Raw genomic sequence first — 16,684 nt, 5'->3', positions numbered from 1 at the left:
GTAGCCTATTGGCCATCTCATCATAGTAGACAGTGCATGGGCACTGACTACTCAATAAGGGATTGTAGTTAAGTAGCAAGTGAGTGCGAAGAATGCTATATTTTTAAATGTGCATATTTTTGTCATATTAAACCAATCAATGACACCTCCAATTTTGACTATTTGCTGAAATGCAATAGGATATGAATTTCATAGACTGTATTTAAACATAAATTGTCAATACTAGTTAAATCTGATATTTTACAGTGAGAACCTATTATAATTAAGCAAAAAGGCCCAAGGGGGTGTGATATATGGCCAATATACCACGGATAAGGGCTGTTCTTATGAATGATGCAACGCGAAGTGTCTGGACACGGCCCTTAGCCGTGGTATATTGGCCAGTGGTGGAAAAGTACCTAATTGTCATACTTGAGTAAAAGTAAAGATACCTTAATAGAAAATTACTCAAGGAAAAGTGAAAGTCACCTAGTAAAATACTACTTGAGTAAAAGTCTAAAAGTGTTTGGTTTTAAATATGCTTAAGTATCAAAAGTAAATGCAATTGCTAAGATATACTCAAGTATCAAAAGTAAAAGTATAATCATTTCACATTCCTTATATTAAGCAAATCAGATGGCACAATTTTCTTTATTTCCTTTCACCCCCCCCCCCCCCCCCCCCCCCCCCCCCCCTCACACTCAGACAACATTTACAAACAAAGCATTTGTGTTTATTGAGTCTGCCAAGAGGCAGAATGGATGACCGGGGATGTTCTCTTGATGTGTGTGACTAAGGATAATTTTCCTGTCCTGCTAAGCATTTGAAATGCAACGAATACTTTTGGGTGTCAGGGAAAATGTTAAAAGTACATGATTTTCTTCAGGAAAGTAGTGGAGTAAAAGTAAAAGTTGTCAATAATAAAAATAGTAAAGAACAGATACCCCAAAACATGTATTTTTACAACACTGATATTGGCCATATATCACAAACCCACGAGGTGCCTATTATATTGCTATTATAAAGTACTTACCAACATAATTAGAGCAGTAAAAATACATGTTTTGTCATACCCATGGTATATGGTCTGATATATCATGTCTGTCAGCCAATCAGCATTCAGGGCTCAACCCACCCAGTTTATAATTGGACATAGTTCATAAATTGGACATAGTTCAAACTTGCTGAATGAGGAGGATGAACGTTCTGTATCTTTTTGTGACTTTATTTTTCGACAGTTAATCTCGCGTGATTTCGGTGCGCAGTTAACACTGCGCAGTAGAAGATTGTTGTCCGCCATCACTGCAAGAGAAGCTAGGCAAATTTTGAGAGAAGTGTGACAACAACAGCGCAGAGAGACGGACCCAAACCCAAGGGGAAGGTCGAGGGAGATCTTTACCACTTTGCATTTGAAGGCCTCCCTGTTGCAGCCTAAAATAGTATTTCATGTTAACTTAGAGACGACGGACGCACTAACTAATCATGTCCAACCTCAAAGGCGGCGTCAAGAAAGACACCAAGATGAGGATAAGAGCCTTTCCTGTAAGTAACGTTATTGGCCGGGTACGCTGAGACGCGACTACCGGGGTTGTCACTTGCTAGCTGTTTGATGCTATAGATAGGCCAGACTAACTGAGCAAATGCGTTTCACTGTCAGCTAACAACTAGCTAAACGTACTATTTCGTTGATTAATAATCGCCCGTTGGCTTGCTAGCTAGCCTGATAAGCATTGAGTCGATCGAGTTATGTTAGCTATTTGTGCAAACTGGAAAATATCCACTAACTAGCTACTAGTTTACGTTAACGTGCAGTGATGCTGACAGACCTGTCAGCCAGCTAGCTAACTTAACTAGTTCTCCGATTAACATAGCTAACTGGCTATCTACATGGCTAGCTGGCTAACTAACCTACAGTATGTCAACTATCTAACGGTACCTAGCAAACAAGTTGCCAGGTTAACCATACATAACTTGGCTACATAGCTAGCTAGCCTACCAAGTTCGCCAGTCTTAGTAACTAGCTAACTCGAGAAATGTCACTTAAAATGTAGCTAGCGAAGGTTGTTTTGATTATCATTCAGCCTGAGCTAACGTTAGTTGTTAAGATAGTTAGCCAGTTTGCGATGATAGATATGGTGCATTCATGACAAGTTGGAAACTCGGAACTCCGAGTTAAAGTTAACGTACTATCCAAGAGCGAAACTCGGGCCTCATCTTTCTACAACGATTTTATAAGTCGAACATTTCCGAGTTGCCTTGAACAGAGCCAGATTATCTATTATATTGACAGTGGACCCACCAATATAAAGTAGCGTTTTCCAAATTTGCTGAAATCCCACGTGTCAGTGCATTCGTAGCAACCTAACCATTACAAGACAAATTTGACACTTGCATTGACCTCCATACAAATATTCCTCACTGTGGTCTTGTTTTGGGCGGAGTAAGTCTTCTCCTCTTCCTCACACAATAAGGAATTCCCTCGACCACGCCCACAAATTGGGGAAAACACATTTCCCATTGACCCCCAGTGTAAAAGAGCCAACTGAGTTGTAGTTTAAAAAAAATACAAAATAACAAAACATGCAGAAAAGCTGCTGTTGTTCAATGTACATATAACCAGGTCAAAAATCAAGACCTATGGTTCACAATGCTCCAACATAGGGACATGGAGCCTGCGAGAAGAGTCCTGTGGCTTCAAGCTTTCGAAATGGGAAATGACGTAAATCGGTGTATAAGTAGGCTACACGTAGCTGTGTGTGTGTGGGAAAACATTTTAATCACAGGTAAGACATTTAACTTGTTTAGTATAGTCTGTTTGTAACTCCACTCACCAGTAGTAGTTGTATAGTATGCTTGTGTTGTGGTGCTTGGCTAGCTAGCACTCACTCGTGGCTGCTAGCAGCGTCATAAAAAGGGGCAGCGCCACAATATTAGGTTTTTCTAACTAGTGAGAACACTCCGGATCCGGCAATACTGAAAAGTAATCTTTAGACATGTACATTGCTTTTTAAAAAAAATGTAGACTTCTAGGACACCCACGTGCAAATCTTGACTGTTCCCTAGCTGTGCAGCTAGCTAACTACCCAGCCGAAAAAGACTGAAGGCAGCAGAAAAGGTAGCCGACTCAATTCCACGATTTCTGATGGAGTTGAGCGGTGACTAGTGTGGGCGGACTGGAGCTCCGACGTCACATAAAATACAGTGTAAAAACATGACGTTGCAGCTGCTGTCCGCGCATACTAATCACCACTCAACTCCATCGGAAATCATTGAGTTTAGTCAGCAACAGAAATGTAAAGTATTTTACTTGCTAGCTAGCTGTCTGTCAGAACCAGTTCTTTATCTTGGCCTACTTTGAAACGGTTATTAACGTTAGCTAATCGAGGAGCACAGCTAACTACTAATGTTAGCTAACATTACTTAGTGGTTTGGTTATTTTTTGTCAACAGCTTCTGTTGATCAAGACACGCATTGTACAACGTTGCTTACGGAGTGGAGTTTGGTTCTCTTACTGAGTACTTTTATTTGGTGATCAAATAGTATTTTCCCTTTGCCCATTTGTCAAAGTTTATTAGGTGTTTTTTTTGGAGGTGACTATTTTATAGATATTTAAAAATAGGCCTGCTATGTTGCAGAAAAAGGTAAACATGGAGAGCTATATGCTGTAGTAGTCTTTATGTTGTTGAGAGGAGCCTCACATTGTTGGATGCCAGAATTTGGCAGCATATGTGAAGGAATGACATTGCAGTCAGGGCCCTGGGCTTAGCCAGAAGTGTACTCCATCTCAGTCCCTGAATTCTGCTCTCTGTCTTTTATCTCGCTCCTTCACACCCAGTGTTACACTCTGACAGCTTGAATGCTGCAGGAATAACTGCGGCATCTGTGACCACCAGGGTTGCAAAATTCCGGGAACTTTCAATACATTCCTTGGTTTTCTGGAAATCCTGGTTGGAGGATTCCCGGAATAAGCAGGAAATCCGGAACAATGCAACCAGGATTTATAGAAAACCAGGGAATTTATTGAAAGTTCCTGGAATTTTGTAACCTTAGTGATCACACACTGTCTGTGTGTACCTGGACATGTAGCCAGGGTATGGGATATGCAGTTTTTGCCTGGCTGCGTACCTGCAGCTATCCTGGCTAACGCGAGCCACATGACTTAAAGCGCGGGGAGAGCTGTGACCACACTCGACCACAACATCAAAGAGCCATTACAGACTCTGAAGTTCAGAGGACTTGAAGAGTTAGGTTTTAGCCAGACTAACCTGCCACAGCCCCACTGAGAATAATAACTGAGGATTAGGCCTAGTTTAGAAGTAGGGAGAAGCTGCTGTGAAAAACTGTTGTACTATTTAGGCAGTTTTTCCCCTTGGCACTTGTTGGATCATCCTGTTCAGTTGTTTGCCCCCAAATAATAGTTACTTTTTGAAGGGGAGGCACACAGTGTGGAGGAGAGACTTGATGGAATATCTCTCTCTTTTTAAACTTTGATCTCCATTTTTTTTGCCCCACATTACTCCTCATGTGTCAGTGTGAGTTGGAAAGCCATCTCTTGGTAGACCAACAATGAAGTCAAAGTTACAACCTCCAGCGCTAGCCTCTAGGTGTATGGTTGTGGCTGGAGATCTTCTGCACCAACCTAACTATTAAATTACATGACTTTTCCCGAACACATTCTCTCCTGAATTAATGTGTTTTTATATGGGCAGGCTAGCATAACAACTCCACTGCTTTGGTGTAGTGATGGACCATTTCTGTATTAATAATGTCATCGCTTATTATCTTTTTCATGTAGGCTAATGCAGACATTTAACTTCCTGCTGTGCACATTCTGCTATTGATCATTTCCAATACAAAAAAATGCCTAGGCTTATATCAAGCTATTTGTATCTAACTTCTGTTGTACAGTCACAACACAAAATGCCTAATACAAATGTGTTGACCACAATCAGCCTAGTCACTTGATGTACTATTGCATAAACCTTTAATTTCTTTCACTTTCTCTACCAATGAGCAACACAGACATCCCTAATTGTAGGCGAATGGCATTGTTTGTTTTAAATGTGTTCAGACAAAGTTTGCTCCAACTGCCACAATTAAGTCACTGTGAAGTCAAAATTGGCTGTTTTTTTTCCCCCCCTGTTATCAGTCAAGTTTTAAGCGCAGGTCCATCTTGTGGGTGATTTGTTATTCACAGCCTTCAACACCTTTTTATGAAACAATTGACTAATATCTCATCTGTGCAGATTTGCAGCACAAGGAAACAACACTTTGTAAGAATGAACAGACACACGTGAAAAGGGTTGAACTTTTCTGTTATAATTTTCTCTTCGCAATTGTGTCCTACTGCCATCTTTCCCCTAGATGACAATGGATGAGAAGTATGTCAACAACATCTGGGACCTTCTGAAGAACGCCATCCAGGAGATCCAGAGGAAGAACAACAGCGGGCTGAGCTTCGAGGAGCTCTACAGGAACGCCTACACAATGGTGCTGCACAAACACGGCGAGAAGCTCTACACAGGCCTGCGTGAGGTCGTCACCGAGCACCTCGTCAACAAAGTAAATTACTACACTTCCCACAATGCACTACTGTATTTATCTTATCGAAAAGCATTTCCCATAATACGCTATGAAAGTGTATTATGAAAGTGACCACCTTGTAGCTTATCAAGTTTTCTCATTATTTTTGAATGGTTTTCAAGTGCGAAAATGTATGAGAAAGATCACACAATTGAAGATCTTCATGAAAGGCATCTGGTGGGGAAGTGAATTAAACAGACTTTAGATCATTGTCTATGGGCAACTTCAACATAGTCTCAGCAAAGATATAGCTTCTGTCGTTATCAATACTTATGTCTTTCCACAGGTAAGAGAAGATGTCCTCAACTCATTAAACAATAACTTCCTGCAGACATTAAATCAAGCTTGGAATGATCACCAGACGGCAATGGTCATGATCCGAGACATCCTCATGTACATGGTAGGTGGCCTGCTTTCTGTCTTATCGTATGGTTATTTCACCATGAAGGATCGACCATTTTGTTGTGAGACTGAATTGGAGTGCCCTAGCAACCCTGCCAAGAAGGAAACCCCCGGTCTGTATAGCGGGGACATGCTGGAAAATATGCATGATTTGAATGAATCTGCAGAATTCCTGAATTCTAGTCCTGAATGATTCTGAAGATGTTAAAAACCTCAGATAGGCCTAATCAGTACTATTGATTTTCTAGAAAGCTGTCTAGAGTATTTCCTTGAAGTGTAAATAATAGTTTCCTCTTATGATGGCATGACCCTGGCAGACTCCCCTCACCTCTACATCTCATGGCGGGTCGGTGGCCAGGCACCGGCCAGGCTCAGCCTTCTAGTAGCTCTTTGCACTGGGCAGAACAAAGAGCTACTATTGTTTTATCTATCCATTTTGAGAACTCTGCTTGATTTACTGTAGCAGTAAGGCCTTGTGAGTGGTTGTGTGAGGGTGTGTGTTTACTGTGAGAGCGCATGCTCCTTGGAGGTGCATTTGAGAGTGCAGAGTTCTCTAAGGGGATTCTTTTGTTTCTCTTCCTCTCACTCAGAACTGAGGTTTCAGGCATATTTCTTCTATTTCTCTCATGTATTACAGGCAGAGTATAGATTTGCATTGGTTAGTGTGACCAAACTGACCTGCCTATCCAGTATCATATATGGCTTTTCAAAGCAGAAAACAAGAGATTCTTCTGATTCCTTCATCTCTTCCCCCTGCCTGAACTTTTAATTTGCGTAAAGTAAGCTCTGGCTAACTGCAAATAACTTTCTCCTTGGAGGACAATGAAATAGTCAAATGTGTTCCATTCTAACTTATCTCCGTGTTCTACTCCAGGACCGGGTGTACGTGCAGCAGAACAACGTGGAGAATGTGTACAACCTGGGCCTGATCATCTTCAGAGACCAGGTGGTGCGCTACGGCTGCATCCGAGACCACCTCCGCCAGACGCTGCTGGACATGATCGCACGCGAGAGGAAGGGAGAGGTGGTGGATAGGTACGGACTCTTCCAGGGTCTAACAAAAAGATCTGGCCCTCTATTCACAAATTGTCAGAGTACCAGTTTTTCCTTACAGATCACGATGAGTATGTTGGGGGGGGGGGGGGGGGGGGGCTGATCCTACTCAGAGTCCTGTCACTGTTTATCAGGTAGTGGCTATTTGGTGAGGCTGGTGTATGAAGGTCATGTGCTGGGTGACAATGGCTGGCTGTGTGATGTAAGGTTTAAGCTCTAACACGGCTCCATATTTATCTTTGACTGTTGTATATGTAAGCCTATCATAAGGGCAGTAGCATAACCTATTCATAGAGCACTGACCTTGTTTGTACGCTCTCAACTTGGGAGATACGCAGCTGAGCCTAATACATGAAAACCCACCATGAACGCTCTGGCATATGGTTTTTACTCTGTAGTTGTGATCTCTTTTGAAGAATCTATGTGGTTGTGTAAGAAATCATAAAACTCAATCCATATCAAATTAAATGTATTTATGTCACAAAGTGCTATACAGATGGTTTTTGCTCATGTAGTTGAGTCAAGCGTTATCGCTTTAAAAATAAAAATGTGTGTGTGTGTGTACAGGGGAGCGATCAGGAACGCCTGTCAGATGCTGATGATTCTCGGCCTGGAGGGCAGGACTGTGTACGAGGAAGACTTTGAGGCCCCCTTCTTAGAAATGTCTGCAGAATTCTTCCAGGTAGGTTGGGCAACACTTAAAAAATAAAAAAAGTTGAGTTGTTATTTTGTCATTGTGATTGTACAAATCTGCTGAGATTGTTTGATGTTGTCATGGATGCCAAAACAAAACAAAAACTTAACCAAGCTATTTACAAAACATTAAGATTCATTAAGTCAGTGACACTTCGCACTATCCTAACCCAAAATAGTGATTTTCCAACATGTAGGTGTGACATATCTTTGTTTGTGGTCATGCAAATCTTGATGGCCTAATGATGCATCCTTTTCACACTGACTACATTCTTTGCGGGCTTAGTCATTTTGATAGCCGTGGATGTGATTTCCTGCATTTCTGACATTTATCTGCCATTTTATATGGGAACTGCCCTATTCCCTAGAAAAATCAGATTTTCCTGCCCTGATCACATACCTTCTATCATCTTCCTTTCTGTCCACCAAGAGTGGCTGAATAACCCCAACATCATGATCCTCAAACATGCTCTGCTAATCTATCCCCTCTTTAGATGGAGAGCCAGAAGTTCCTAGCGGAGAACAGTGCCAGTGTGTACATCAAGAAGGTGGAGGCCAGGATCAACGAGGAGATAGAGCGGGTGCTGCACTGCCTGGACAAGTCCACAGAGGAGCCCATTGTCAAGGTGGTGGAACGGGAGCTCATCTCCAAACACATGAAGACCATCGTGGAGATGGAGAACTCTGGCCTTGTCCACATGCTCAAGAACGGCAAGACCGAAGGTAAACAAGGAAGACATGCTTGTTTTACAGGCATCAGATGAAGACTGAATTGCGTTATAATCCTGACTAATGAGAACTATGTGTGTTGAATTATTTCTGGAGACCTGGGCGCATTTTCAAAAAGCGTCTCAATGGAGGACTTCTGATCTAGGATCAGTTTCTCCTGTCCATATTATCTTATTCATTATGATCTGAAAGGGAAAAGTTATCCTATATCAGCATTCATACTCTGAGACTTTGTGAATATGGACCCTGGGCTGAGGGTTATCTTAATAAGATTGAGTCAGGCATGTTATCCAATGGTGTTGCACGGTATCACGGTACCAAAACGTCATGATACCAACACTTCCCTTTCATGCGCATCTCACTTGTAGCAGCTGTAATCCACCAGCTGCATCCCCTTCCAACCATCACTCACCTGCTTCTCTCAGTCTGCTCTTCCTGCGCATCTATTCCTCCATCAGTTTAAAAATATATATAATTCAGCCGAATTGGCGAGCGGGGATGCAGACCCTGATGTTATATTTGTAAATGTTATATATTGGAGCAGTGCGCAGAGCGTGCAGTCATCGCCTGGTATAAACAAGAGCACAGGCAGTCTGCGTAGGCTTTAATTGCAAATTTGCTGTCACGCAGCCTCTGAGTGACCGAGAGGAACATGGAGCACAGCTTCGTGACAGGCATGCTTGCAGCTTCACAGCAAAGAAAACGTTTCAAACCGGAAGAAAATACATATGAATCATACTATTCCTGATTTCGCTCTGATTTGATTTAATTTCACAAAACACGTCTCGGGCCGTTTTAAACTAATCCCGGGTCGCTAATTATTGGCTTGATAACCAACAACAATGCTCAGTTATGTTATATAGCTATCTAAAAAACGGTTAGCTTGACAGTAGGTCTAGGCAATGGGTCTAGGCCTAATGTAAGCCTAAACTATATTTAAAAATGATATCTAGCCTTAGCGCCTAGCGTGTGTGTGTGAAAGAGAGACTAGAAAAGAAGATGCTAGAAAAGTCAACATTTACAACATCTGCAAACAAAACAAGTAATGAGTAGAATAGTTTATCTATTCAAGTTTACCCCCCACCCCCCACGGGACGGTTGAGCTAACGTGTGCTAATGTGATTAGCGTGAGAATTTCTCAGGACATAGACATATCTGATATGGGCAGAAAGAGATTAACACGAATTTAAGCTAACTGCACTGTCCAATTTACAGTAGCTATTACAGTGAAATAATACCATGCTGTTGTTTGAGGAGAGTGCACTGTTATGAATTTGAAAATGTATCAATAAACCAATTAGGCACATTTGGGCAGACTTGATACAACTTTTTGAACATAAATGCAATGGTTCATTAGATCAGTCTAAATCGCTCCTAAACTGGAACCCCCATAGTAGAATAGTTAATCTATTTACCTGGTCGGCTTGTTTGTTTTATATGAGAAATATTCTTCAAGGCGCATTCAAGTTGCGAGCGCCATAGGGAGGGAAACATGCGTTCTGACGTTGTGGGAAAACTGCAGTTTTAATGGCATTTGATAAAAAGAGGGGAATCTGCACTATTTTTAAACGTTACGGCTCTGCAATTCTCTGAGTGCATAGGGGAGAATGGGGCTAAATGTAACACTCTTTTTTTATGACCTTAAAACATTTTCACTGCCCTGGAAATCTAATTAACCTAATACTAGCAGAGCTAGAGCGGTATTTGTCAGACCATGAATCAGATCCTAAAAAATCTGTCTTCTCACAAGGCTTGTCTGAAGATCCCCAGTAATTAATGGAAGTATATATGGCGATAGTTTATTGCCTAAAATAAGGTATAAATACATAAATCATTGTTTCCTGATCTTTCTTGTCTCAGATATAGGACCGACACGTCAGAACAAACTCTTTTTTTAAATATTTTTTTTTACCCCTTTTTCTCCCCAATTTCGTGGTATCTAATTGTTTTGTCTCATCGCTACAACTCCCGTACGGGCTCGGGAGAGACTAAGGTTGAAAGTCATGCGTCCTCCGATACACAACCTAACCAAGCCGCACTGCTTCTTAACACAGCGCGCATCCAACCCGGAAGCCAGCCACACCAATGTGTCGGAGGAAACACCATGCACCTGGCAACCTTGGTTAGCGCGCACTGCGCCCGGCCCGCCACAGGAGTCGCTGGTGCGCGATGAGACAAGGACATCCCTACCGGCCAGGCCCTCCCTAACCCGGACAACGCTAGGCCAATTGTGCGTCGCTCCACGGCCGGTTACGACAGAGCCTGGGCGCGAATCCAGTGTCTCTGATGGCACAGCTGGTGCTGCAGTACAGCGCCCTTAACCACTGCGCCACCCGGGAGGCCTGAATAAACTGTCTTTTGATGTTTTAATTTGATTGTTCCATGTAGTGAATCTGTTATTCAATGCATGTCTATGGGCTAATGGCACCAATGCCAAATTCAATGTTTCAGCAAAAAAAAATAATAATATTCAGTACCAGTTAAGTTTGGACACCTTCTCATTCAGTGTAGTGGGTTTGTTGCTGTTGCCAGTCTTAAAACACTATCAACCTGTCTGGTTTCCAGCATATTTAAAAAGATAGTGTTTAATGTTGAACATGATCTGGCATGCGTTGACTCTCTCAAACACTCTTAATAAATCAGTTGGAGATGAATAAATTCTCACTCACTCGGGCATTTACAGGTTCAGTTTAATTAGTTTCAAATGCATCTCTTGAGCTCTGCATGCTCACCTGACAAATGAACGCTGTAACCGTGGCAAAGCCAGACACCGAGTTAGACAGACAGACTATTTGACAGTGCTTAAACAATGTATCATTGCAATTTTGAGTGTAGATCTGTATATTTATGAAGTTCCTTCATAACCCATCTATTCTTTCTTCCTTTCCCTCGCTCTCTCCACTTCTCAAGACCTGGGCTGCATGTACAAGCTGTTTAGCCGTGTGCCTAACGGCCTGAAGACAATGTGTGAGTGTATGAGCTCCTACCTGAGGGAGCAGGGCAAGGCTCTGGTGTCGGAGGAGGGAGAGGGCAAGAACCCTGTCGACTACATCCAGGTACACTGGGCCTAATCTCAAAAATCAAAGATTGTCAAATTCAAAACATACCCAGAACAAATCAGGGTACTGAGTATTTCCTGATCAGGAAAAAGTCAGGACTAAATGTCTAAAATCTAAAGCGTTTAAAATAATGAGTAACTACCCCCATAAGCATTGAAGCTAATGTTCCAGACCACTCTTTTATGGCATCCCCAAGAGTTGACACATAAACCACTGACTCTAATAGTATCTGTGTTTATGTTAGTGTGCTGTGATTTATTTTTTAAATAAAGTTGGATTTGATTCCCCCTCCTATAGGGCCTGTTGGACCTGAAGACGCGGTTCGACCGCTTCCTCCTGGAGTCGTTCAACAACGACCGGCTCTTCAAGCAGACCATCGCCGGAGACTTTGAGTACTTCCTCAACCTAAACTCCCGCTCCCCCGAATACCTCTCCCTCTTCATCGACGACAAGCTCAAGAAGGGAGTCAAAGGGGTACGTCACTGTAGTGTTCAATCTTATACATTTTATGTCACTACACTTCAATGGGATAATCTCATGTGGTACCCTAATTCTCCACACAGTGCACTGGCTCTGGCCAGAACCACACAGTGCACTGGCTCTGGCCAGAACCACACAGTGCTCTGGCCAGAACCACACAGTGCACTATTTGGGTATCATGAAGTGCATCTGTTGCTGCCTTAACCCACATCCTTTTTTTTATCAATAACATAAAAACATGCTTTTGTACTTTCTGTAAAAGGTAAAAGAAATATGCCATTTTCAAACTATTCAAGCACATATCCCAACCCTCTCTGTCTTTTGGTATGATCTCCAGCTGACAGAGCAGGAAGTGGAGTCCATCCTGGACAAGGCCATGGTGCTTTTCCGGTTCATGCAGGAGAAGGATGTGTTTGAGAGGTACTACAAACAGCACCTGGCCCGGAGGCTGCTCACCAACAAGAGTGTCTCTGACGACTCTGAGAAGAACATGATCTCTAAGCTGAAGGTGAGGAGAGGGCGAGTCAAGTCCGCTGTCAATTACATTGACATTTTTTATCCAATGAATTTTGTATTCATGAATTAGATTTTAAAGAGAAACTGAATGACCAACTTCTCTGGTTGAAACTGGCGTATGTGGCATCAATATTAGTCAAACATTTATTCCAGTGCCAAAATTGACTAAGAAGGGTAAGTAGGATCATTCTGGTCATAAAGTCAGCATATTCAAAAACTGAGTTTGTTAGATTTGTGTAACTAAGGATCAGCCACTGTTTTGGGAATTTGAATTGAGACGATGTGCACATATTCCAACATTCTAAACCCATTCGTGAGCATCTTTTGTACCACAACATGATTCACTATGAACCACTGCCAGACAGACACTCTGGTAATAGATAGTGAGAAAGTTATGAAGAACTACATGTCGCCACTTGCCAGTGACTTGATGAGCTGATTAGTCTGTGGCCTGCCTGCTCAATGTGCCTGCTAGCTACTATTAGCTAGCTTCATTGACAAACCCAGAGATGGAACCTAGCTATAGCTAGTGATTTTGGCCACTGACAAACAGCGTGTAGCTTGTGCTTTTATTTACGGTAGTTTGGCAGCTTGCTGATGATGAAGTTGAGACTGATACTCAGTACACTGACTAGTTTTTTTTACTTGAATTTCTGCACCAAACACCTTAGCTAGATGTAAAATTGCCTGACTAAGACATCTGCAAAAACGTCAATTTATTATAGATTTCTTGATTTATCTTAGATCAATTCTATTTTGAGGAAGTGATCGTGGCTATGTTGTTGCTACGGTGTCTCAAGAGGGACAAACACCAGTAACCGCCAGGGTACGCTATGCAAACCTAACACACCCACATCGAACCACACCCCCAAGACCCTAATCTAATTTTTCTTAATGAGCAGCAGAAAACGTTGAATCGGTGTTCAGCCCCCCCTTAATTAATAATAAAAGTTACATTGTTACTTTTTATTATTAATCAGGAATTTAGGATGTTCTTAAATCTTCTATCTTAGCGTTAAAATGGACTTGTAGCTGTTTGACCTGATTGTCCGTATTGTGCTGATCCCATCCCTGAACCAGTATGTTGTCTCTTCTCTGTGTAGACTGAGTGTGGCTGTCAGTTCACCTCTAAACTGGAAGGGATGTTCAGAGACATGAGCATCTCCAACACCACCATGGACGAGTTCAGACAACACCTACAGTCCACGGGGGTAAGACGGTGTTGCACTACTATACCTCTCCGCTCACCTCACACACCTGATCGTACACATTTCTAAACACTCACACCTGGTAGTACACAGGCATCACTCAAAAACACACCTCACAGTTCACAGGTTTAAGATATGATGCATACAATTCCTCTTTACATCATCAGCGAGACTGACATTGATATTAAAGGCGTCTGATCTTCTCCTGTTTATGTTTAATAAATGCAATCCTGGACTCCTTTTGTGTCTTGGTTTTCGTTTTCATTTTGTGACCGTGTCTGCTGTTTCCTACAGGTGTCTCTAGGGGGCGTCGACCTCACAGTAAGAGTACTCACCACTGGCTATTGGCCCACGCAGTCGGCCACGCCCAAGTGCACCATCCCCCCCTCCCCCAGACATGCCTTTGAGGTCTTTAGAAGGTAGGATTCATTCTCTTTTTGCTGTTTTTCACCTTCAATTACAACAATACAATTAATTGCATTACAGGCATCTCTTTAATGCAACTACTAGATAAACCAATTCCTTGGTTGATGAAAAGTATAGTTTGTAACCAGTTATTTACCTCCCCCTTCAGGTTCTACTTGGCCAAACACAGCGGCAGACAGTTGACACTCCAGCACCACATGGGCTCAGCAGACCTCAATGCCACCTTTCACGGTCTCATCAAGAAGGTAAAGGGCCCTGCCTGCCACACATGGATGGAGGGGCTAGCTTTCCTAAACTGCACAATGGCAATTCTCAACTTTTATTACCCCGTCTCACTTTCTCTTCGTCTCTCCCTTTCTACCTGCCTACCGCTTCAGGAGGATGGTTCGGAGGTAGGAGTGGGAGGAGCACAGGTGACAGGCTCGAACACCAGGAAACACATACTGCAGGTCTCAACTTTCCAGATGACCATCCTCATGCTCTTCAACAACAGAGAAAAGTCCACCTTCGAGGTAAGAGCCAGACACTTGTATAGGCTTGTCAGTCTCAATCACATGGAAGTGTTAGAAGATTGCATTTATCTGATTTCTATTTCTTCTCCCATTCATCCTCCTCTCCCATATATTGTTTTACTCCACTCTGCTTCCCTTTTATTTCTCATCCTTCCCCTCTCTCTTTTCTGCTCCCTCCCGTCCCCATTGTAGGAGATCCAGCAGGAGACGGACATCCCGGAGAGGGAGCTGGTGCGAGCGCTGCAGTCGCTGGCTTGTGGGAAGCCCACCCAGCGCGTCCTCACCAAGGAGCCCAAGTCCAAGGAGATCGAGAACGGCCACGTGTTTACAGTCAACGATCAGTTTACCTCCAAGCTGCACAGAGTCAAAATACAGACAGGTGTGTAGTATGGGCCTTAGATGTTGATCTATATTCTGTCTGTTATTCTAATGAGATTTAATTGATGAAACTGAAAACTACCCGGCTGTATCACATTGGTCTCCCACTCTGGTTTGGGGAGCTAAAGGCTTTTGTGGCCACAGTTTTAGGGTCAACTTCTTAGCTATTCCTCATTTAACCTCTGGGCATGTTGACCTTTGACTTTGCCCTGATGACCTGTACTGAACATTTATTTCCCTCCCTCCAGTCGCTGCTAAGCAGGGGGAGTCTGACCCTGAGAGAAAAGAGACGCGGCAGAAGGTAGATGACGACAGGAAGCACGAAATTGAAGCAGCCATCGTCCGCATCATGAAGTCCAGGAAGAAGATGCAGCATAACGTCCTGGTAGCAGAGGTGGGTGTGGCCTTTAGGTCCTGGTATCAGAGGTGGGCGTGGTGATTTTTATTTTGATCCACATTAGCTGAAAAAGCAGCAGCTATTCTTCCTGGGGTCCTCACAAAACATAGAACATGACAAAATACAGAACACTAATAGACATGATCAGCAACACAAATGTTAAACTAAGAACAAAGGTCTTAACATTTTGGTAGCAAAGGTGGGTGTGGTGTTAACTTCCTGGGCTAAAAAACTAGCTCAATGGAGAATATACATTAAATGTTTAGTCCTGGATTAAGCCTAATCTGTTCTGGGGAAACCGCCCGCAGAGAACTGTCTTTAGCTTTACTTCTCTTGACTCTTGAGCCAGGTGTGGAAGAGCCACGTTTTTTATTAAAATCTGGAGTTGAGGCAATTTGGTTGATTATTAGACTTAATTTCTCAGCTCATTATTATGAATGTGGAATTTGCATCCTGGAGTATTTCAGTAAGTACTTCGAGGTGATTATTTTAACGTTGAACACGAGTACCAACTAATCATGTTATGATTCCTCAGAAGTTTGTGCTGAAATGTCCTATCTTTTGAACCAGAGAAATGATAGTGAAGTGTCTAATAGTGCTGTTGTACTTCCTCTCTCCCCAGGTAACCCAGCAGCTGCGGGCCCGGTTCCTCCCCAGCCCCGTGGTCATTAAGAAGCGCATTGAAGGACTTATAGAGAGAGAATACTTGGCACGGACGCCCGAGGACCGCAAAGTCTACACCTATGTTGCATAAGTGGAGGAGAGGCGCATTGTGGATGAGGAGAGATGGAGGGGTGTTTTTTTGGACTGTTGTTCGCATGGACTGGGAAGTTCCTTTTAAAAGAAATGCTGGGGAGCAGACTCCTCCCTTTACTAAAAATTTAAAAAAGTAAATGGCAAAAAAAGTACAAACAAAATCCATCAAGCCTTGTAGATTTTAAAAATCAGGCCCACTACTCTTCTTACTCCCTGTGAGAACTTCAACATGTATGGATTCCAGCTTCAGGCTTTTCACTGTTTTACCCTTGTAGAGATCAACCTTAAAGAATCCCTTGGGAAAGATGTGAATGCACCACATTATTTTTGTTTTCAATACTGTATAAAAATGAAATATTAAAAACAAAACGGCAAATGTGGATTGCTACAAAAATAAATAAAAAAAATATTCAATAATGAGGCTTTATTACCCACTTTGAAACATGGTAATTTTAGCCTGATCCTTCAGGCTAGCTACAAAATCGTTGAATTCTTAAGCGTGTGTCCTGAAAG

The 16,684-nt window shown here is 42.5% G+C and overlaps 1 protein-coding gene across 1 annotated transcript; it reads left to right on the top strand.

Annotated features, from left to right (window-relative positions):
- The first annotated feature begins 1,116 nt into the window (after positions 1-1,116).
- On the top strand, positions 1,117-16,588 carry LOC110508338 (cullin-3). The gene is made up of 16 exons (XM_021588788.3): positions 1,117-1,521; positions 5,344-5,541; positions 5,849-5,962; positions 6,839-6,999; positions 7,585-7,699; positions 8,205-8,433; positions 11,350-11,495; positions 11,796-11,972; positions 12,316-12,486; positions 13,598-13,705; positions 13,997-14,121; positions 14,277-14,373; positions 14,506-14,640; positions 14,833-15,019; positions 15,267-15,412; positions 16,038-16,588. The coding sequence occupies exons 1-16, from the start codon at positions 1,462-1,464 to the stop codon at positions 16,167-16,169; spliced, it is 2,301 nt and encodes a 766-aa protein (XP_021444463.2). The 5' UTR covers positions 1,117-1,461; the 3' UTR covers positions 16,170-16,588.
- Positions 16,589-16,684: the final 96 nt, after the last annotated feature.

Source organism: Oncorhynchus mykiss, chromosome 28 (genome assembly GCF_057628025.1).
Source record: "Oncorhynchus mykiss isolate SJ-2025 chromosome 28, ASM5762802v1, whole genome shotgun sequence".
Taxonomy (NCBI): Eukaryota; Metazoa; Chordata; class Actinopteri; order Salmoniformes; family Salmonidae; genus Oncorhynchus; species Oncorhynchus mykiss.
The sequence above is the reverse complement of the archived record's forward strand: the minus strand, read 5'-3'. Positions and strand labels throughout refer to the sequence as shown.

Excerpts from the sequence above, each read along its gene's own strand:
- LOC110508338 (XM_021588788.3), top strand. The coding sequence starts at position 1,462 with ATGTCCAACCTCAAAGGCGGCGTCAAGAAAGACACCAAGATGAGGATA. Across the intron at positions 1,522-5,343 it reads TGAGGATAAGAGCCTTTCCT|ATGACAATGGATGAGAAGTA; the intron begins GTAAGTAACGTT and ends TCTTTCCCCTAG. Across the intron at positions 12,487-13,597 it reads ACATGATCTCTAAGCTGAAG|ACTGAGTGTGGCTGTCAGTT; the intron begins GTGAGGAGAGGG and ends TTCTCTGTGTAG.